The sequence below is a fragment of the Bos indicus genome, chromosome 5, assembly GCF_029378745.1.
Source record: "Bos indicus isolate NIAB-ARS_2022 breed Sahiwal x Tharparkar chromosome 5, NIAB-ARS_B.indTharparkar_mat_pri_1.0, whole genome shotgun sequence".
NCBI lineage: Eukaryota > Metazoa > Chordata > Mammalia > Artiodactyla > Bovidae > Bos > Bos indicus.
In genome coordinates this window covers 57,809,069-57,831,255 of record NC_091764.1, presented here as the reverse complement: position 1 = coordinate 57,831,255, position 22,187 = coordinate 57,809,069, and the positions used below count along the sequence as shown (strand labels likewise).

The 22,187-nt window shown below is 37.3% G+C and overlaps 2 protein-coding genes across 2 annotated transcripts; one reads left to right on the top strand and one right to left on the bottom strand.

Annotated features, from left to right (window-relative positions):
• Positions 1–1,094: 1,094 nt before the first annotated feature.
• Positions 1,095–2,021, top strand: LOC139183142 (olfactory receptor 6C4). Its single transcript, XM_070789541.1, has one exon. It carries the CDS (start codon positions 1,095–1,097, stop codon positions 2,019–2,021), a length of 927 nt encoding a protein of 308 aa, XP_070645642.1.
• Positions 2,022–15,819: 13,798 nt separating this feature from the next.
• LOC139183141 (olfactory receptor 6C2-like) lies at positions 15,820–21,104 on the bottom strand. Its single transcript, XM_070789540.1, has one exon. The coding sequence runs from the start codon at positions 20,135–20,137 to the stop codon at positions 19,202–19,204; it is 936 nt and encodes a 311-aa protein (XP_070645641.1). The 5' UTR covers positions 20,138–21,104; the 3' UTR covers positions 15,820–19,201.
• Between the last annotated feature and the right edge of the window lie 1,083 nt (positions 21,105–22,187).

The window sequence follows — 22,187 nt, the reverse complement described above, 5'->3', positions numbered from 1 at the left end:
AAATCTACTCTGAGATGCTGTCTGTGGATCTCTCAAGACTTCTATTCTCAGAAATATAGTCCAAATCAGTGTATAGGAGACTTTGAAAATGGCAGAGAAATAAAAGTAAATGCTAATGAATATGATTTATTAATGCCTTAAACTTGCTCATGTAGTCAAAATAAAATGATAGAATATTGAACTAAAGGCCTTTAAGTCCTAAAGCACTGTTACAAATTCACCCTACAAAAGAATTGGTGTGTGCATGCTTAATCATGACCAACTCTTTGTGACCCCATGTACTGTAGCCCACCAGGCTCCTCTGTCCATGGAATTTTCTGGCAAAAATACTGGAGTGGGTTGCCATTTTCTACTCCAGGGGAATCTTCCCATACCAGGAGTCAAACCCGTATCTCTTGTGTATCTTGCAATGAGCAGGCAGATTCTTTACCAAATGTGCCACCTGGGAAGGGGGAAGGGTCTAGAAATATCAGTTATGCATCAAGATCCTCAGAATTATCTACTTGGGGAAATTTCTATTGGTTGCTGGAACAAGGGAAGTCAGAGATTTATATAGTAATGGAGATGAGGATCTATGGCAGGTATCCATCTAAACATTAAATAGTACAAGGAGGGGGAATATTACAGGGAAGGGGAAATAGTATAGGGAAAGCACCAGAGGGGAGAGGGAAGCACAGAAAATAGAATCAGACAGAGATATTTCTACCAAGTGCCCAGAAGTATGAGATTAACAGAGTCAGAGAAATATGACTTCAATATGGAGAACTTGTAAACATTTTGGAAGGAAAAGATGGGTACAAAAATTTATTCTTCTGAAAATAATTAAGTAATTATTCTGTAATAATTCTCTTATGTGTGCAGGAATAGATCAACTTGAGGAATTACAAAGACTTTAGGAATAAGGTCATACATGAGCAACAGGGGGGCTCCCATGGAACAAGTCTAGTCCAATGGACAATGGTTTGGCCCAACTGGATGGAGAGTTATATATGATTTGATTCTGTTGATTACAATGAGCTTTATGTCCCCAGCCCCAAAAAACTTTAGTTTTCATCATTTTCACCTATTCCCTTTAGATCTACTGAAGGTCAACAATGAAAAACCGAACATTTACTGAGTTTATTTTGTTGGGCCTCACAAATCAACCTGAGGTCCAGGCACTGATATTCATCTTTCTGTTTCTCATCTACATGCTAAGTGTCCTAGGAAATCTGACTATCATCATTCTCACTCTAGTAGATTCTCACCTCCAAACCCCCATGTATTTCTTCCTCCGGAATTTCTCCTTCTTAGAAGTTTCCTTCACATCCATTTTTATTCCCAGATTTCTGACCAGCATGACAACAGGAAATAAAGCCATCAGCTTTGCTGGATGCTTGATTCAATATTTTTTTGCTATATTTCTTGGGGCAACAGAGTTTTACCTCCTGGCTTCTATGTCCTATGACCGCTATGTGGCCATCTGCAAACCCCTGCACTACCTGACCGTCATGAACAGCAGAGTCTGCATACAACTTGTGTTCTGCTCCTGGCTAGGGGGATTCCTGGCTATCTTTCCCCCAATCATCTTAATGAGCCAGGTGGATTTCTGTGCCTCCAATGTTCTGAATCACTATTACTGTGACTATGGGCCCCTCCTGGAGCTCGCCTGCTCAGACACAAGCCTCTTAGAACTGATGGTCATCTCCTTGGCAGTTGTGACTTTGGTGGTTACTCTGGTGCTGGTGACACTTTCTTATACATATATTATCAGGACCATTCTGAGGATTCCTTCTGCTCAGCAAAGGGCAAAGGCTTTTTCCACTTGTTCCTCCCACATGATTGTCATCTCGCTCTCTTATGGCAGCTGCATGTTTATGTACATTAATCCTTCTGCAAAAGAAGAAGGTGCTTTCAACAAAGGAATAGCCGTGCTCATTACTTCAATTACTCCCTTGTTAAATCCCTTCATTTACACTCTAAGAAATCAGCAAGTGAAACAAGCCTTCAGGGACTCCATCAAAAAGATTGTAAAGCTTTAACAAAACAAAATACACTTCAAGGAAAGATATACTTCATTTAGTAAATAGGTATTGAGTGTCTACCATAATTCAAGTGCTGACCTGGCACTTAAGGATAAAAATATGAAAGGCATATGTCTTGATTTCAGGGAATCTATGGTGTAATGTGATAGAAATGTATATAAACTGTAAATTGTCAAGTTTGCAGTTTACTTATAAGTCATAAGCTTGTGTGCGTGCGTGTGTGCTAAGTTGCTTCAATCATGTCTGACTCTTTGTGACAGTATGGACTATAGCTTGACAGGCTTCTCTTTCTGTGCCATTCTCCAGGCAAGAATACTGGAGTGGGTTGTCATGCCCTCCTCCACGGGGTCCTCCCCACTTAGGAATTGAACCAGCATCTCTTATGTCTCCTGCATTACCATATGGGTTCCTTACCACTAGCTCTACCTGGGAAGCCCCAAGTCATAAGTTTACAAAAAATAAAAGAATATGGTAAGTGTTAATAGAGAAGGATGAATGAGAAAGTCTAAAAAGAACAACTGGAAAGAATTAGCTGTTTTCTGGAGTGAACTGGACATTGGTGAACCAAGAGATGTTTTAAGAAAGGAAGTGATGCTATGAGCATTGTTTCTAAAGAAATCTCGCGTTACTGTTCTTCATCATGGAGCTGTGGAGCCATGCTTCTATTAAAGTGAAAATATTTTTTATTCTCCTTCTCTTTTTCATTTATCTTACAACTGTAGCCATTGAAACTACCATCCTCCTGTAAATTAGGTCCACTTTTCTCCAAATGAGGCAAAAACTCTCAAGATTTTGTCAACTTACACATTCATTCTCTAGAAGTTGTGGTTAGAGTTCTAGAGGCAAGGTTTCCATCCTCTTACCTGTTGTTGCTGATCATAGCTGACATCTTTCTAAGTCAATGACTGAGTTACCCACTCTGTCTCTCTCTCTCTTTGGTAGTCTTTGAAAAAAATTTTTTCAATCACAATTTAATTTTCATCTTTTTGTTTACTTTTGTTAGGTTTATAAAGGACAAATTTTGTGATATGGCTTCATTCTTTCAACTTTTCCCCAAATTTTTGCTTTTTTTACATAACCAATGGTACCTGTTTCATAAAGTGAAAAAAATATAAAGTATCACACAGTTTTATATCTAGAATGTTCCAAATTATGAATCTTCACAACCAACTGGGAACAGACTACCCTACCAAGAATTCCACACATGGATTTTAGGTAACAACAAACTGAATTTGAAGAGGTGATGGTAGGAACTCAATGTCAATGGAACTTAGGACATTTGGAAAGCTGATTATTTATACATAGTTTAGTAACACCCTAATTCATTGCAGAATGCTGATTGAGATGCAAATGGAGCATCATCTGATGTATTCACATGTTTTATATGTGGTAATAATATTGAGTGGAATGATGCTTCTTAATCACTTAAGGGAAAAACTGTACCAGCCTGACCATGAGAGAAAATTTCCAAAACCACAGAAGAATAGTGAAGAGTGTATAATATTTTTAATAAATGACCTTTTTTGTAAGTCATGGTTATTTTGAATATCTGGGTTTGATGGCTAAGCTAGGGATTGTGTTAGTTGCTCAGTCGTGTCTGACTCTTTGCGACCCCACTAACTGTAGCCTGCCAGGCTTCTCTGTCCTTGAAGTTCTCCAGGCAAGAATACTGGAGTGGATTGCCATTCCCTTCTCCAGAGGAATTTCCCAACCCAGGGATTGAACCCTGGTCTCCTGCATCACAGGCAGATTCTTTACCCTTTGAGCTAGGTATTAATGATGCCTTTTAATTTATTCCAAATTTACTGAATTATTAATTAATAGAGAAATGTTCTCAAATGATCACACCTGAATCATTAACTTCCCCCATACCCACATTTCTACCAAAGCCCGTGGTGAAATGGAAGACAATGCCATATAGTGGTTGAAAATACAGGCTTTAGTTCAAATCCAAGATTTTCAACCTTCTACCCAAGTCTACTTGGAACAGTTTTTCACCTACCTAAAGCTTATTTTTCTCAACTCTAAAATGTGGATAATATAGTGTCTATCTTATAGGGTAGTTTTGAGAATTAAATAAAATAATAGGCATAAAATTTGTAAGTCATTATTATGTTTAAGAAATGACATCCATTATAACAATATGGATGTCAATATAATCAATGTCCTTTTCAAGAAACTCAGGCTTAACTAGTAAGAATAAGCATTAAATTGATTGGTTTAACATAAGCAGGACTGTAAAAATGCTGGTCATTCGATTTGAAATCCCTGTGCAACAAGACCAGTTTATTTCCATTCCTCTTAATCCACTTGCATCCTTGGATAGCTAGATTATTCACACATTTGATAAAGCAAGGCAGAACACTTGGCAGCAGATTGTTAGGACTAGGCTACCATCAACCCCATGTGACCTGGATATCTCTGAGTATAAATGAGATGAAGAAGAAACATACAACAGTCTGCTACTTTATTAAGAATATAAATTTTACTTTCATGTACTCTGGTAATTATGAAATGAAAGGAAAGAAATGGTAATTAAGGGTAAGGCTTAAAAATAGCACTTAGGAAGTTTCCTGGTGGTCCAATGGCTAAGACTCTGCTTTCCCAATGCAGAGGTCTCGGGTTCAAATCCTGATCAGGGGACTAGATCCTCTATGCCTCAACTAAAGATCAAAGATCCCACGTGCCATAAACTAAGAGCCGGCACAGCCAAATAAATAAATAGTACTTTGGTCCTGCAAAAAAATTTAGGCGCTAATATCAAAGTTTCAGAAATGTGTTCAAAACTAAGACATATTAATCAAAATGCAAAATGTCATTCATATCTATTTGTATTCTAAAGCAGTTGTTGCTTGAATGTAATTTATGAAATGGAGTGGAGAAAAAGTGCTATTTTGGTGGTATGTTTGTTTTGAACTGGGGGGCTTCCCTTGTGGCTCAGCTGGTGAATAATCCACCTGCAATGAGGCAGACCTGGGTTCCATCCCTGGGTTGGAAAGATCCCCTGGAGAAAGAAAAGGCTACCCACTCCAGTATTCTGGCCTGGAGAATCTCATGAACTGTACAGTCCATGAGATCACAAAGCGTCGGACACAACTGAGGGGCTTTCACTTTCACTTTTCTCTAGAACTGAATATTTCCTACCTTGTATTGCAAAGGAAATGCCTGAACTTCATTTATCACAATGAATAAATGATAAATACCTCCCTCTACCAAAGAAAGGAAAAAAAGACTAACTTACTTGATTGGAGAGCAGTCTGTAAAATTATTTGGATGATTTTCTTGAGCACTTTTGCTTTCATTTATATTTGTTTATTATATGCATCAACCACTTGATAGGTCATACACTCAGGTTATGCACTCATCTCATTACCACTATCCAAATGGTGGGAGTTGCTTATTGGGAACATCCCGTATAAATAGTAGAAATATTTCCCTACTTAAAACATTTAGTTCCAAAAGACATTCAGAGTATCAGCTATAAACACTTGAGTATGTAAAATGTCCATCACATATTTTGATTACCAGCTGATTACTGGGTGGCTTTGTGTCAATACGTGCACAAATGTCAACTGCAGATGGTCCAAAATCCTGACAAAATGACAGTTAATTTCAAGGATCCCAGTTGTGGGGCTGCTGTAGACTGATCAGCCATTGTTGCATCACTTCTACTACACTCTCATCACAGATTATAGACTAGCAGAGCATAAACCCAGCCAAGCCAAAACAGAGAAAAGAAAACTTTTGTGCCCTGATGGAGAAGCTGACATTAAATAATGTGAAGCAATCTTTAATTCATCACAGCCATGAATCTGAAAATGCCTCTAAGGGCAGAAGTAGCTGCATACAATCAACTGCCTCTTCAACAGTTCCACCATTTGCAGAATCTTGTTTCAGCAGCAACCTGAGTACTTTAAGCCAATGGTTTTTGTGTTGTATTTTGGCTTTTCTAGTTGTTCTTTGAGCAATTACTCAAGGAGGACATCTATCAATAATCTTCAAAGGCTATACTGCAACATATTGACAAGGCTGGTCTGAGGAAGAAGAGAGCTTTACATTTCCTGAAAATTCACATATTTTCCTCTTGAAAAGGGAAGACTCCTCAAAACAGAATCTATAGCAAATAGGGAAAGGAGTGATAAATACCAAAAGTGACACACAAGTCTCATGACAGATGCATATTTGAAATGACTAAGAAGAATTGGCTGAATTCCAAATTAAGAAGAGAGAGGTTTTAGCAGTTTCAGAGAAGAGAAACGTTCATGCCCTTATGCTGGGTCCTTCAGCATTCTTTCTTCTCAACTCTGTTTCATGCCTATCAAAATGTGTGATTCTCATGACTTCAATTTCCATCTATATTCTCATGATATATCTTTGATTTTCCTTTTTTTTTTTTTTTTTTTCAGGCAAGGCTCTACTAGGGACCCTGCTGCAGCAGGGGGAGTGAGAGCATGATTTGATTGAATTCCCAGTATGCTGTTCTACTACTACTTTGAATGAAAAGAAATCTTTTAAGAATGCCATAGAAAGAGCACTTCACTTGTTTATTTCTCAGGGGATAAATGAGAAATTTATTTCTCAGAGGCAACAATATAGTGAGCAGAGAAACTCCCTTATTATTGGCCACTTCATCCTTAGCTGAAGGTTTCACATACATAAAAATGCAACTGCCATAGATAATGGAAACCACAAGCATGTGGGAAGAAACATGGAAAAAGGCTTTTTTCCTTTCCTGGGCAGAAGATAAACTTAGAATCATCCAATGATACATATGTAGGACAGAACTACACACACAAGGGTCACTATAAAGGTCAACACAGCACAGAATAAAACCAGCTGCTCTAAGAACCAAGTATCAGAACATAAATTCTTCAGTGTTGGAGAAGCATCACAGAGAAAATGGTCAATAACAGAGTCACAGAATTCCAGGTAGGGACTCAGGCCAAGGGGAAGAGGGATAATCAAGAAGCCAGATACCCAACAGAGGATAAGACTTCCAAGACTCTACTCTCATGATGGTCATATAATGCAGAGGTTTGCAGATGGCACATAGTGGTCATAGGACATCACAGCCAAGAGAAAAAATTCCGTAGCCCCAAAGAGGACAGTAAAAGAGATCTGGCTGAAGCAGGCACTGGTGGTGATGGTTTTGTTCCTGCTTGATATGATGTAGAGGTATTTGGGCACACAGGCCATTGTGAATGAGATTTCTAAGAAAAAGAAATTTGAAGAAAAAAATACATAGCTGTTTTAAAACAAGAATCCACAAAGATGAGAGAAATTATGGTCAGATTCCCAATGACACTAAACATATATGTGACCAACAGGAAGATAGAAACCAAAATCTCTAGTTGTAGGTCATTTGTCAAACCCAGTATGATGAATATTATTATTGCTAAATGGTTTCTCATCACTGACTCTGTATATTGCCCAATCTTCAGATAAAAAACACAGAAATTGGATATGAGGAACAATTTCAAAATATAACAGGATCAAAATAACTACAAATAACAATTAAACCAATCACATGCATTTCCTTCTGTAACCTGATAATTCATCTTTTATGATATGATGACCTCAAACTCCACTGAATGGACCACAGAAGAGCTGATATACCACACGGAAGCTAGCAATATTTTTTGTGGTTTCAAATCATATCTCTGTCATCTACTATATGAGCAACATTGGGAAAGTCACTTAACCAATCAGTGCTCCCAATTTCATCCTTAATAAGATGAGTTTAATGATAATACTACATTGTAGCGTTTTTTGTTTTTTGTTTTTTGTTTTTTTGCTGCCCATTAGAACATTTATTTCTCAGAGAGAAAATAAGTTTAAGACAGTCATATTATAGTAGGTAAAATTAACTTTTGTATTCTTTACAAGCATAGATTTTTCTCTGTTTATTACCTCTCCCCATATTGTGAGAGTTAAATGAGATAAGGCATAACAATCTTACAGTGATACATAGGAGATGATAAGCACTGTATAAGTGGAATTTTTTTTCTTTTTTTTCTTTTTTTTTTTCCAACTACAATTTTATTTTATTTTTAAACTTTACAAAATTGTATTAGTTTTGCCAAATAAAGCCAGTTTGATCATCTCAAAAATGTATTTAGCTTTTTTATACATTATAATTCTGGGTTAATAAATTTGATGATTAGAAATGGTCTATGGCCTGTAAAAAAAAAAAGTAGATATCTAAATATCTTTAGAAATAGAAAATTTTAATACTGTTAATTAAAATAAATCTAAAAACAGCAACAAATTTTTTCCTGCATGAGAAACTCATGGATCAGATTCTCTCGCACATAAATTGTAATTCTTTTTTTTAAAGTTAGCCTTTACTCCATTCATTACTAGATTCATTACATAACATTGGTACTATAATTGGTACATGTTTATTAATTAAGTTCACCAGTGAATATACATGCAAAACTCAGCCTTCACAAGAAATCAAAAATGCCTTTAGCTTTTCAGGTAGATTTGTTCCATCAGTATTTTCTTCCACACTTCAGGATTAATTTCATCAACATACAAATTTTTTATGGTTTTCCACATATAATTTTTATCATACATTTATCATACATTTATCATACATTTCTATCATAATGTTTCATATAGTTTTCACAGAGATTTGCTACTTAGAAACGTTAATTTAGACATTCAGAAACAAAAACAATTTCAGTCAAGAAAGATGGGAGGAAGGACATAAAACTGAAAGCAATTTGAAAAAATTAACCCATTTCTATCTCAAATAAATACCTTAACCGTTACAATCACAGAGAAGAAAAAGAACTAATCCAAATTTATCAACATATTGTTTTGGAGGAAGAATAAAACTGAGATTATGCTTTCAAATTCATGTTGTTATTCACTTAAAATAGACTGTAAGTTTTTTTATAAGTCTTAGGGTAAACTCAAAGCAAAAACATGCAATAGACACACAGAAGAGAAAGAGAAAGAAATCTAAGTATATCGCTACAGAAAATCATCCAGTCACAAAGGGAGGAAACAAGAGAAGACAAAAGGAAAAAAGAATTACAAAACAGAAGGAAACATATAACAAAATGGTAATACTAAGTTGATACTTATCAACAATTACTTTGACTGTCAGTCGACATTTCTCCAACCAAAAAACAGTCAAAAAACAAAACAAAACAGCAAAAGAGACACTGATGTATAGAACAGTCTTATGGACTCTGTGGGAGAGGGAGAGGGTGGGAAGATTTGGGAGAATGACATTGAAACATGTAAAATATCATGTAAGAAACGAGTTGCCAGTCCAAGTTCGATGCACGATACTGGATGCTTGGGGCTAGTGCACTGGGACGACCCAGAGGGATGGTATGGGGAGGGAGGAGGGAGGAGGGTACAGGATGGGGAACACATGTATACCTGTGGCGGATTCATTTTGATATTTGGCAAAACTAATACAATTATGTAAAGTTTAAAAATAAAATAAAATTAAAAAAAAAAAAAAACAAAAACAAACAAAATAGAGTGGTATATCAACCATACCTCAATTTAAAAAATAAAGCGGCTGAATACATCTTAAAAACAAAAAGCCCTAATTGTATGTATGAGGCCTACAAAACTTTCACTTCACTTTTAAGGTCAACCTGAAAGTATTAGAGGATGATATTTCATTAAAATGGAAATCAAAAGAAAGCAGAGGTATCTATACTTATATCAAACAGACATTAATAAAAAGTCTGTAATAAGAGATGTTTATATATCGATTACAAAGTCAATCAAATAAAAGAATATAACATTTGTAAATATTTATGCACCCAACGTGGGACTCAACAAATAACAGACCTAAAGGGAGAAATAGACAGCAATACAGTAATAGTTGAAGATTTTAATCCCCCACAATCAATCATGGATGGATAGATCATCATGACAGAAAGTCAATACTGAAACATTAAACTGAAACTACACATTAGACCAGATGGACTTAATATTTACTGAAGCTTCCATCCCAAAGGGGCAGAATACACATTCTTTTCAAGCAAAACTAGAATATTCTTTAAGAAAGATCATATGTTAGGCCACAATTATTAATAAACTTCAGCACATTGAAATCACATCAAATATCTTTTCCAACCACAATGAAATATGGAAAAAATGTGAAATGGTAAACTTGACTAAACTTATGGCAATCATTTTATAGTATCAAATATGCAAAATATCATCACTACATTATATGCCTAAAACTAATACAATGTTATATGTCAATTATATCTCAATAAAACTGTAATAAGAGACAGAAATTACTTAACCATACATCTTCAGTCTCAGTCTGAAAGGAAGGCACGAAGAATTGTAAATAAATTCTGAACTATTTTTAGTAAAAAAAAGTTCTGAGTTTGAGATTTTGGTGGTAAAATCAAACTTTTGGGAAAAGTTAGGCTGACATTATTTTATATCTATTATAGGAATAAGCAAATAAATACACGTTGATTGTCAGAGTTGGACATCAGTCCTTTAGAATCACTTAAGACTAAATCAGGTTTGATGCAGGATATAGGATGCTTGGGGCTGGTGCACTGGGATGACCCAGAGGGATGGTATGAGGAGGGAGGTGGGAGGGGAGCTCAGGATTGGGAACACGTTGTACACCCATGGCGGATTCATGTTGATGTATGGCAAAACCAATACAATATTGTAAAGTAATTAGCCTCTAATTAAAATAAATAAAATTTAAATAATAATAATAATTAAAAAAAACTGAAGTATAAAAAAAAAGACTAAATCAGGCAAAAAATATCAATAAACGCAAAAATGAGGGGAAATTTTTGTTGAGAAGTAGAATACTTGCATGGTCATAAGGTATATGCCCATAGACTGCTTATTAGTTAAGGGAACTGTTATGATTATACAATGGAAAAGGCAGATAGGAATCAGACATAGTGATCAGAAGTGTCTCCTTGAAAACAATAAAATACCATGGGTGTAGTACTCTAATGGTGATAGACAAGTGATGGCGATGGACAGAGAAGCCTAGAGTGCTGCAGTCCATGGGGTCACAAAGAGTTGGACACAAATGAGAGACTGAACTGAACTGATAGTACTCTGCTGCTGCTAAGTCGTGTCAGTCGTGTCCGACCCTGTGCGACCCCACAGACGGCAGCCCACCAGGCTCCCCTGTCCCTGGGATTCTCCAGGCAAGAACACTGGAGTGGGTCGCCATTGCCTTCTCCGTTAGTACTCTGACCGAGGATAAATAACCTGAATATAACTATGAAGGATCATCAGAGAAAAGCAAACTGAGGAAATTCTATTGAAAAAAGGAGGTGAGGAGAGACTGCTTTCTGCAAAAATGTATATCTTTAAAATATATACGCACATGATGCGCCAAATATAAGCAGCCAATCATGACAACTAAATCCAATATTTTATCTAATGTGGATACTAGGTAAAAGGGAACAAAATATTATAATATTGGGTTAGTGCAAAATGGAAATATGGGTGACAAATTAGGAAAAACTATTGTATCTAAGTGTTAAATTTACTGAACAGTACTATGACTTTGCAAGTAAATCTCTCAATTCTTTGGACTTACACAGTAAATTGTCTAGGGATGCAGCAGTGAAGGGCGATGATGAAAATATTTTTCCTTCACATATATCATGAAAAAATTATTGTGAAGAGAAAAAGCAAAAGTGTTAGGCACTCAGTCATGTCCAACTCTTTGTAACCCCGTGGACTGTAGGCCACCAGACTCTTCTGTCCATGGGATTCTTCAGGCAAGAATACTGGAGTGGATTGCCATTCCCTTCTCCAGGGGATCTTCCCAACCCAGGGATTGAACCCGGGTCTCCCACACTGCAGGCAGATTCTTTACCATCTGAGCCATCAGGGAAGAGAATTATGAAGAAAATTAGACAGCAAATAGCAAAGTAAATGGGGAAAATATTAACAATGGGTACACCTGGATATTCACATATTCTTGACATAAATGCTAATTTTGCAAGTTTTCTGTAAATTTAAAATAATTTCCAATTCATTTTGATATTTGGCAAAACTAATACAATTTTGTAAAGTTTAAAAATAAGATAAAATTGTAGTTGGAAAAAAAAAAGAATTTAAAGAAAAACCCTCATACTACCTTACTGCCTATCTATCGTTTCATAATTTTCTTTCCTCCATTTAACAGCAAATTTCCTCCAAAGAATTTTCAGCTTTTCATCTCTTTGCTGCCTACCTGCTCTTTTTTTCTCACAGGAAGTACTTGGATTGTTTTTAGAAATTAATGTTTCCTGCTCCTCTATTTAGATTTTATATTCTGGTAAGAACACAAGATGAGATCTGCTCTCTTAAATGTTTAAGTATTGCTGACTACAGACACTATATTGTACGGCACAGCTCTAGGTCATATTCATGTTGCATAACTGAAACTATATCTGTTAAATAGTGACCCTCCTTTCACTATTCTTTCTACTCTTTCTACTCTACTACTCTTTCTACTCTACTCTACTACTCTTTCTACTCTACACTATACTTTCTACTATTCATCAATCTCGCCTTCACAGTTCTATACCATCAAATATTCTTTTATCAAAAGAAACAGTCACTTCCTTGATATCAAATGCAGTTCAGTTCAGTCGCTCAGTCATGTCCAACTCTTTGCGACCCCATGAACTGCAGCACGCCAGGCCTCCCTGTCCATCACCAACTCCCAGAGTTCACTCAAACTCACATCCATCGACTCAGTGATGCCATCCAGCCATCTCATCCTGTGTCGTCCCCTTCTCGTCCTGCCCCTAATCCCTCCCAGCATCAGAATCTTTTCCAATGAGTCAACTCTTCGCATGAGGTGGCCAAAGGACTGGAGTTTCAACTTTAGCATCATTCCTTCAAAAAACACCCAGGACTGATCTCCTTTAGAATGGACTGGTTGGATCTCCTTGCAGTCCAAGGGACTCTCAAGAGTCTTCTCCAACACCACAGTTCAAAAGCATCAATTCTTAGGCACTCAGCTTTCTTTACAGTCCAACTCTCACATCCATACATGACCACTGGAAAAATCATAGCCTTGACTAGACGGACCTTTATTGGCAAAGTAATGTCTCTGCTTTTGAATATGCTATCTAGGTTGGTCATAACTTTCCTTCCAAGGAGTAATCAAATGCAGTAACCACTCATTAATCTTCACTTATTTCAAACTCAATTACTCTTAAACAGGTTCTCAAAAACTCTTTTTACTCCTAGCTTCTTTATTACCACACCCTTGAAATCCTTAGCTCAGTGCTCCCTCCTTCTCAGTGGAGTGGGTTGCCATTTCCTTCTCCAGGGGATCTTCCCAACCTAGGGATTGAACCTGGGTCTCTTGCGTTGCAGGCAGACACTTTAACCTCTGAGCCACCAGGGGAGCCACCACTTCCCTTATACAAATTATCAAAAAATAAAGGACCATACTGCCCTCTTGCGTTTACATTACATACTGTCCCAAGGTGACCTTATTAATCATGTTATTTCAGTGACATCTAATTCTTATTGATGTTCAGGTGATGATAATGATGATGGTGATGCAATAGATAAAATATATATAGAATTCCTTTTGTATGTCAAATGCCTCCTTTAACATTCACAAAATGAAATTCTTCAGTTTCCCACCCATTTTCCTCCCCTTGATCTCAGTTTTAGCAACACTGTCAACCAAGTATTCAATGTAAAACTTAAGAAATATATTTGGCTCCCTATTTTCCGTCTTCCTCACACCAGTACATCAGCAAATACTGTATTTTCTACATTAAAATACATCTATAATCCAACAACAGCTTACCAGTACCAGCACACGGAGCAAAATCCCCATCCTCTCTGTCAACTGATCTTCAGTGTACCCTCTCATCCCCTCTCTAAATATTTTCCTTTGTGGAAGCTGGAGAGACATTTTTAAAAGGTAAATTAGTCCATGTCTCTCCCTATTAAAATGCAACAGCACCTTCTTATTACTCATGAGCCATTGCTTCCTAACCATCTCCAATCATTCTCTCCCTGACTCTTCCCTAATCATCTGGTTTTCTCTCTGATCCTCAAGGAAGCCCTGCTCTGAGCCATTGCACACACTGAGACATCTTTCTAGATTATTCTTCTCCTGTATGCATGCTCCTGGATGCCTCTTGTCACTGTGGGCTTGGTTCAAAGGTCACCTATTTCTAGGTACCCCCGTGATCATCAGATTTAGTGAGGCCTCTCATCATTTAGTTACTAAAAGTTGCACCAGCTGTTTTTCATCTTTTCCTAATAATCAACAAATTCTGAAATTATCTGTCTTCCCCTCACTTACCACCAACTATAAATTCCACTTGGGAAAGGAACTCAAATACCTTGTACTCTCTCCTATACCCATTTCTCAGGATAGTGTCAGGCATAGAGCTTTGCATGACAACTTTTGCTGAAATACTGACTTTTATACTTTTACAAAGAGAATCATTTAAACAGACATTATAATGTAAGCAAAAAGATTACAACAGAAACTCTGAGAACATTTTTAGGACCTACTTGGCAAAGGAAAGTCTCTCATGAGATGCTATTTGCCAATATCTATTAAATAATATTTTAATATTTTATAATAATAATAATGATGATGAACATTAAATAATGTTTTCATATTCATGCTAATGAGGAGAAAAAATAATCAAATGTTCTGGATTTATCCTCCCTGCCATAACTTCCAAGCAGATAACTGATGTTCTTTTCTTTATTTTCTAATTGGCGTACAGTTGATTTACAACATCATATTAGTTTCAGGTACACAGCAAAGTGATTCAGTTATGAATATATATACACTTCTTTTTCATATTTTTTATCATTTATTAACAACATTATTATGAATGTATTATGCTAAATATATTGATATAAAGAAAATATGCAATTTAAATTCACTTTTCTTATTTTATTTCAGTTTTTTTAAGTACTACTAGAAAGCTTTAAATTCCAAACTTGGCTCCATTTTACTCCTATTGACTGAAGTTGTTAGAAATTCCAAATCCTTTCTATTAGATGATGTTTTTAAAACCTCACAGGACCTGATTACATTGTTTCCTAATTAGCTTTTCCACTTTTAATCATTCCCACAAACATCCCTGAAGGGTATGTTCCCTGCACCAAGGATATGAAGCTATCCTTTCTCCTTGTGAAGTGTTTAGATCCCACCAGGTGGAGTCCCCCAAGACAGCACCAAGTTTGCCAAATCATGAAAAATAAACAAGGAGACATTAACCTGGGTTTCTAAGACAGATAACATGCAGAGAGGTGGTGTTGTTGCTGCCGTTCAGTCACTAAGTTGTGTCTGACTCTTTGCGATCCCATCAACTGTAGCCTGTCAGGTTCCTCTGTCCACGAGACCCTTCAGGCAAGAATACTGGAGTGGGTTGCCATGCCCTCCTCCAGGGGATCTTCCCAACCCAGGGATCCAACCCATGTCTCTGACATCTCCTGCATTGGCAGGCAGGTTCTTTACCGCAAACCCATATATATACATCTGAAATAACCAAAAGAATTATTTCTTCAGAAAACATAAAATGGAGTTATCATATGATGCTGCAATTCCACTCCTCAATATATACCCAGAGAAGACCATAATTTGAAAAAACACATGTTCCCTGATGTTCAGAGCATGACTATTTACAACAGCTAAGACAAAGGAAGCATCCCAAGTGTCCATCTACAGACAATTGGTCTAAGAAGACATATATATATATATATGAAATTGAATATAACTCAGCCATTAAAAAAAGAATGAAATACTGCTATTTGCAGCAACATGGATGGACCTAGAGATTATTATACTAAGTGAAGTAAGCCAGACAGAGAAAAACAAATTTTTATCACTTATATGTGGAATCTAAAATATATATATATATATATATACACACACACACACACACAAATGTTCTTATATACAAAACAGAAACAGAAGATCCTTAGTTCCTGAACCTTTGATATGGCTCTATATTCCCTCATCATCTTCTCTGAAGATGAGGGAACATCACCAGGTGTGGGCTGATGGCAATCTGAGGCCATCAGGGACTGAGAATGGGCTGCCTGATGGCAGCGGTCTGAGAGTTATGTGGCAGAAAAGCAAACAAAATAGCAGGCAGGGAGATGGGGAGCGGGGGGATTCTCCAGAGCTACCTTTAGGACTTCTAGGGGAGGCATTTGTACACTGGGGAGATGGCTGAGTAATCATTTCATGAGTCATTTTATGACAGGAGTCCTAATAAGGAACACGGAACTAACAAGCCACCGCACACCAGAAGAGTTCAGGAAAGGTCAAAAGGAGATACCATGTGTCCTGCCACCCCCCAGAATCCTCCTTGCTGGAATACATCTTGGCTAAACAATGCATGTACCACCAGGAAGGATCCTGAGTCAGAATGATTGGCCAAAGACAATCCAGAAACTAATCCCACCTCCATAAAATGCGAGACTACAAGCCACATGGAAGAGCAGTCCTCCTGGGTTCCTCTACCCTCCTGCTCTCCACCTGAGCACCCCTTCTCAGTAAAGTCTCTTGCTTGGCTAGTGCATGTGTCTCCTCAGACAATTCATTTCTGAGTGTTAGACAAGAGCCCGTATTTAGGCCCTGGAAATAATCCCCCTTCCTGCAACACTTCTCTTTCCCCATTCCCTCACTCACTAATTAGTAACTTTTCAAGTCTGCTCTTTGGAGCTCAGTGAAGCTCTAGGAGATCAAGGCCTTTTTCTACAAACAAGAAACATGGAACACAGAAAGGCTTTGACCCTGGAGTGTCCCCTTGGGATCCTGCTTGTCCCCTTTTCTCTGCCTCTCTTCAATCCCAAAGTGAACAAGGGTGAGAAAAGAAAGGAAATAAAGTTTTGGATAGAGAGTTTAATCATTAACTTGTCAAGGGAACTCAGTTTTAGGGGGACACAGTTTCAGATCTCACTTGAGTCTGTCATTGAGCTGTAATCAGACAAAAAGTTGGGTTGGAATGACACGAGGCTTGCAGTGGACTGTTTATCTAAAATGTCATCTTCATTCAAGTGTCTGACACCGAAGCTGAGAAGCCTGGAAGAGATGGGCTGCCCAGGCATCTTTTTATGGTCTTTCCATGAGGTTAGCTTATGTTTCCTCACTGCTTGGCAAGATTAAGGTTTTTCAGACTTTTCATTTGGCACCTGGATTCTACTCCCCAGGGAGGGTGTTCCCAAAAAAGAAGGCAGAAGTTGCAAAGTTTCTTATCTCTTAAGTCATACAACTTCACTTCTACCACACTCTCATGATCAAAAACATAGACCCAGGCAGGTTAAAGGGGAGAAGAAGTAAATTACATCTCATAATGTGGAAATGAGATTGAAAAATATGAAACAACCATTAACCCACCACAGCCATGACTCTGAAAAGACCTCTAAAGGCCAAAAGTAGCCGCATGCATTCAGCTCACCATTCAACAGTTCTGCCCTTTGCAAATTCCTGGACTTTCAGATCCTTACTGTTTCACCACCATCTGATGCTTTAATCCAATGATTTTTGCTTGGTATCTGCCTTTTTTAAGTGCCCTAGAGGAGGAGGAAATATATCCATAAACTCTAAAGACTATGTAGTTACAATTTTTATGTATTGCCAAGGGGGTGGCCAGTTGTTTCTATCTTCATTTTAGATACATTTATTGATCTTACATTCAGATAAGAAGGGATATTAAAATAACTGTTGGGATCACAATAAACTGTGGAAAATTCTGAAAGAGATGGGAATACCAGAAAACCTGACCTGTCTCTTGAGAAATTTGTATGCAGGTCAGGAAGCAACAGCTAGAACTGGACATGGAACAACAGACTGGTTCCAAATAGGAAAAGGAGTATGTCAAGACTGTATATTGTCACCCTGCTTATTTAACTTATATGCAGAGTACATCATGAGAAACGCTGGACTGGAAGAAACACAAACTTGAATCAAGATTGCCAGGAGAAATATCAATAACTTCAGATATGCAGATGACAACACCCTTATGGCAGAAAGTGAAGAGAAACTCAAAAGCCTCTTGATGAAAGTGAAAGAGGAGAGTGAAAAATTTGGCTTAAAACTCAACATTCAGAAAACAAAGATCATGGCATCTGGTCCCATCACTTCATGGGAAATAGATGGGGAAACAGTGGAAACAGTGTCAGACTTTATTTTGGGGGGCTCCAAAATCACTGCAGGAGGTGACTGCAGCCATCAAATTAAAAGATGCTTACTCCTTGGAAGGGAAGTTATGACCAACCTAGATAGCATATTCAAAGCAGAGACATTACTTTGCCAACAAAGGTTCATCTAGTCAAGGCTATGGTTTTTCCTGTGGTCATGTATGGATGTGAGAGTTGGACTGTGAAGAAGGCTGAGTGCTGAAGAATTGATGCTTTTGAACTGTGGTGTTGAAGAAGACTCTTGAGAGTCCCTTGGACTGCAAGGAGATCCAACCAGTCCATTCTGGAGGAGATCAGCCCTGGGATTTCTTTGGAAGGAATGATGCTAAAGCTGAAACTCCAGTACTTTGGCCACCTCATGTGAAGAGTTGACTCATTGGAAAAAACTCTGATGCTGGGAGGGATTGGGGGCAGGAGGAGAAAGGGATGACAGAGGATGAGATGGCTGGATGGCATCACTGACTCGATGGACATGAGTTTGAGTGAACTGTGGGAGTTGGTGATGGACAGGAAGGCCTGGCGTGCTGCGATTCATGGGGTCGCAAAGAGTCGGACACGACTGAGCGACTGAACTGAACTGAACTGAAGTTATATAAATTAACATATTATTTATTGTGAAGCAACATTGACAGGCTTAAAGTTAAAATTAAGGCTGCTTACATTTCCTGAAAATTGACATACTTCTCTTGAAAAATAAAGGAACTTCAAAATAGATTTTACTGCAAAGAGGGAAAAGCAGTGATATGTCCAGAATAGGTTACATGTGCAAAACTAATGAATTTGAGAATGCTAAGTGGAATTGTTAAATTGCAGATTGGGCAGATATAGAAAGGGTTAGCAGTTTCAGAGGATTAGAAAAACACTTAGCTACATAATGCTAGTTCCTTCCGGATTCTTTCTTAGATGTTCTCAGTTTTCTTTAATGCTTGCCCAAATATGTCACTCTCATGGCACAAATTGCCACCCACATACCAATGACAGATATGTTACTTTAGAGTTTCCGGTGTACTGTTCTGCTACTTTTTTGAATAAAATATTAACCTTTTAAGAATGCCATGGAAAGACTGCTTTACTTGTTTATTCCTCAGGGTATAAACGAAAGGGTTCAACATAGGGGCAATAGATGTAGTCAGCAGAGAAACTCCCTTATTATGGGCCACTTCATCCTTAGCTGAAGGTTTCACATACATAAAAATGCAGCTGCCATAGGTGATGGAAACCACAATCATGTGGGAAGAACACGTGGAAAAGGCTTTTTTCCTTTCCTGAGCAGAGGGTAATCTTAGAACTGTCCTAATAACGTATATGTAGGACAGAACTATGCACACAAGAGTCGCTATAAAGGTCAAAACAGCACAGAATATAACCAGCTGCTCTATGAACCATGTATCTGAACATGCATTCTTCAGTATTGGAGAAGCATCACAGAAAAAATGGTCAATAAAAGAGTCACAGAATTCCAGGTGAACACTCAGGCCAAAGGGTGGAAGGATAATCAAGAAGCCAGATACCCAACAAGAGAGAATGAGGCTCCTGCAGACTCTGCTGTTCATGATGCTCATGTAGTGAAGGGGTTTGCAGATGGCCAAGTAGCGGTCATAAGACATCACAGTCAAGAAGAAAAATTCTGTAGCTCCAAAAAGGACAATAAAAAAGATTTGGCTGAAGCAGGCATTGATGGTGATCATTTTGTCCCCACTTGATATGATGTAGAGGTATGTGGGCACACAGGCCGTTGTGAATGAGATTTCTAAGAAAGAGAAATTTTGAAGAAAAAAATACATAGCTGTTTTTAAATGAGGATCCACAAAGATGAGAGAAATTATGGTCAGATTCCTAATTACACTTAACATATATGTGACTAACAAAAAGACAAAAATCAAAATCTCTAGTTGTGTGTCATTTGTCAAACCCAGTATGATAAATGCTGTTATTGCTGAATGGTTTCTCATCACTGACTTGGTAGTATTGTCTAATCCTCACATGAAAGTCACAGAAATTGGATCTGAGGAACAATTTCAAAATAAGACAGGATCAAATGATGCCTTTAAATGACAATTAAATCAGTCACATGCATTTCCTTCTATAACTTGATTCATCTTTCATGAAATGATGCCCTCAAAAGCCACTGAATGTACCACAGGGAAGATAAAAGCATTTTGTGTGAGTTCAATCATATCTCTGTCCTCTACTGCATGAGAAACCTTGGGAAGGTCATTGAACCGATCTGTGCTCCCACTGTCTTCCTTAATAAGATGGCTTTAATGATAATACTACATCATAGTGTTATTCTGAGAGTTAAATAAGCTATGCCATATAACACTAGGAGATAATAATCTCTGTATAAATGTTATTTTCTTATTTTCTGATGCCAATCTCATAATCTCAAAAAAAAATTTTTAATACACATTTAGTTTCTCATGTAGCATCTCTCCATCTCTCATTATTTTCTTCCTCATCTCTAGATTAATTTCATCAGCGTACAAACTCTCTCTGGTATTCCACATATAATATTTTAAATCTTTCCCATTGAGGAGTAACATTTCTATAATAATTTTAATGTTTCCTATAGCTTTCATATAGTTTTGACATTTAGAAACATGTTAATCTGAATATTCAAAAATAAAAGCAATTTATATCAAGAAAGATGAGTGGGAGGACATAAAACTGAAAGCAGTTTGAAAAAAAATCAACCCATTTTTACCTTAAAAGATACATAACCATACAATGACAAAGAAAGAAGACCTAATCCAAATTTATGAACATATTATTTGGCAGAAAGAGTAAAATGGAGATCTTCATTATGCCTTCAAACTTAAGTGTTATTCATCTTAAAAATATTGCTACAGACCTATTTTTATAAGTCTCATGGAAAACACAAAGCAAAAATCTCTAATAGATACACAAAAGATAAAGAAATCTAAGTATATCACTACAAAAAAATCATCCAATTACAAAGAGAAGAAGAAAGAAAATAAAGAATTGCAAAACAGAAAGAAACATATAACAAAATGGCAATAGTAGATCCATACTTATCAACAATTACTTTAAATGTAAATGGACATTTCTCCAATCAAAAAACACAGAGTGGTAAATTAACTGTACTTCTTTTAAAGTTTAAAAATAGACTGGTGAATACATCTTAAAAAAGAAAAAAGTCCCAACTGTGTGAAGCCTACAAAAATTTAACTTCACTGTTATGGACATACACAGCACAAAAGTGAATGGATGCAGAACAATATTTCATGAAAGTGGAAACCAAAAGAAAGCAGGGGTATCTATACTTACATCAGACAAATAGACCTTAAGAAAAAAAAAAAAAAACTGGAATGAGAAAAAAAGAAGATGTTAAAAAGGTCAGTCCAACAAGAGGATATAACCCTTGTAGATATTTATGCACCCAACATCAGTTCAGTTCAATTCAGTCCCTCAGTTGTGTCCAACTCTTTGCTACCCCATGGACTGCAGCACGTCAGGTTTTCCTGTCCATTACCAACTCCCAGAGCTTGCTCAAACTCATGTCCATTGGAGTCAGTGATGCCATACAACCATTTCATCCTCTGTCCCCTTCTCCTCCTGCCTTCGCTCTTTCCCAGCATCAGGGTCTTTTCTAATGAGTCGGTTCTTCACTTCAGGTGGCCAAAGTATCGGAGTTTCAGCTTCAGCATCAGTCCTTCTAATGAATATTCAGGACTGATTTCCTTTAGGATTGACTGATTTGATATCCTTGCCATCCAAGGGACTCTCAAGAGTCTTCTTCAACACCACAGTTCAAAAGCATCAGTTCTTCAGTGCTCAGCTCTCTTCGTGGTCCAACTCTCATATCCATACACGACTACTGGAAAAACCATAGCTTTGACTAGACGGACCTTTGTCAGCAAAGTAGTGTCTCTGCTTTAGGTCATAACTTTTCTTCCAAGGAGCAAGTATGTCTTAATTTCATGGCTGCAGTCACCATCTACAATGGTTTTAGAGCCCAAGAAAATAAAGTCTGTCACTGTT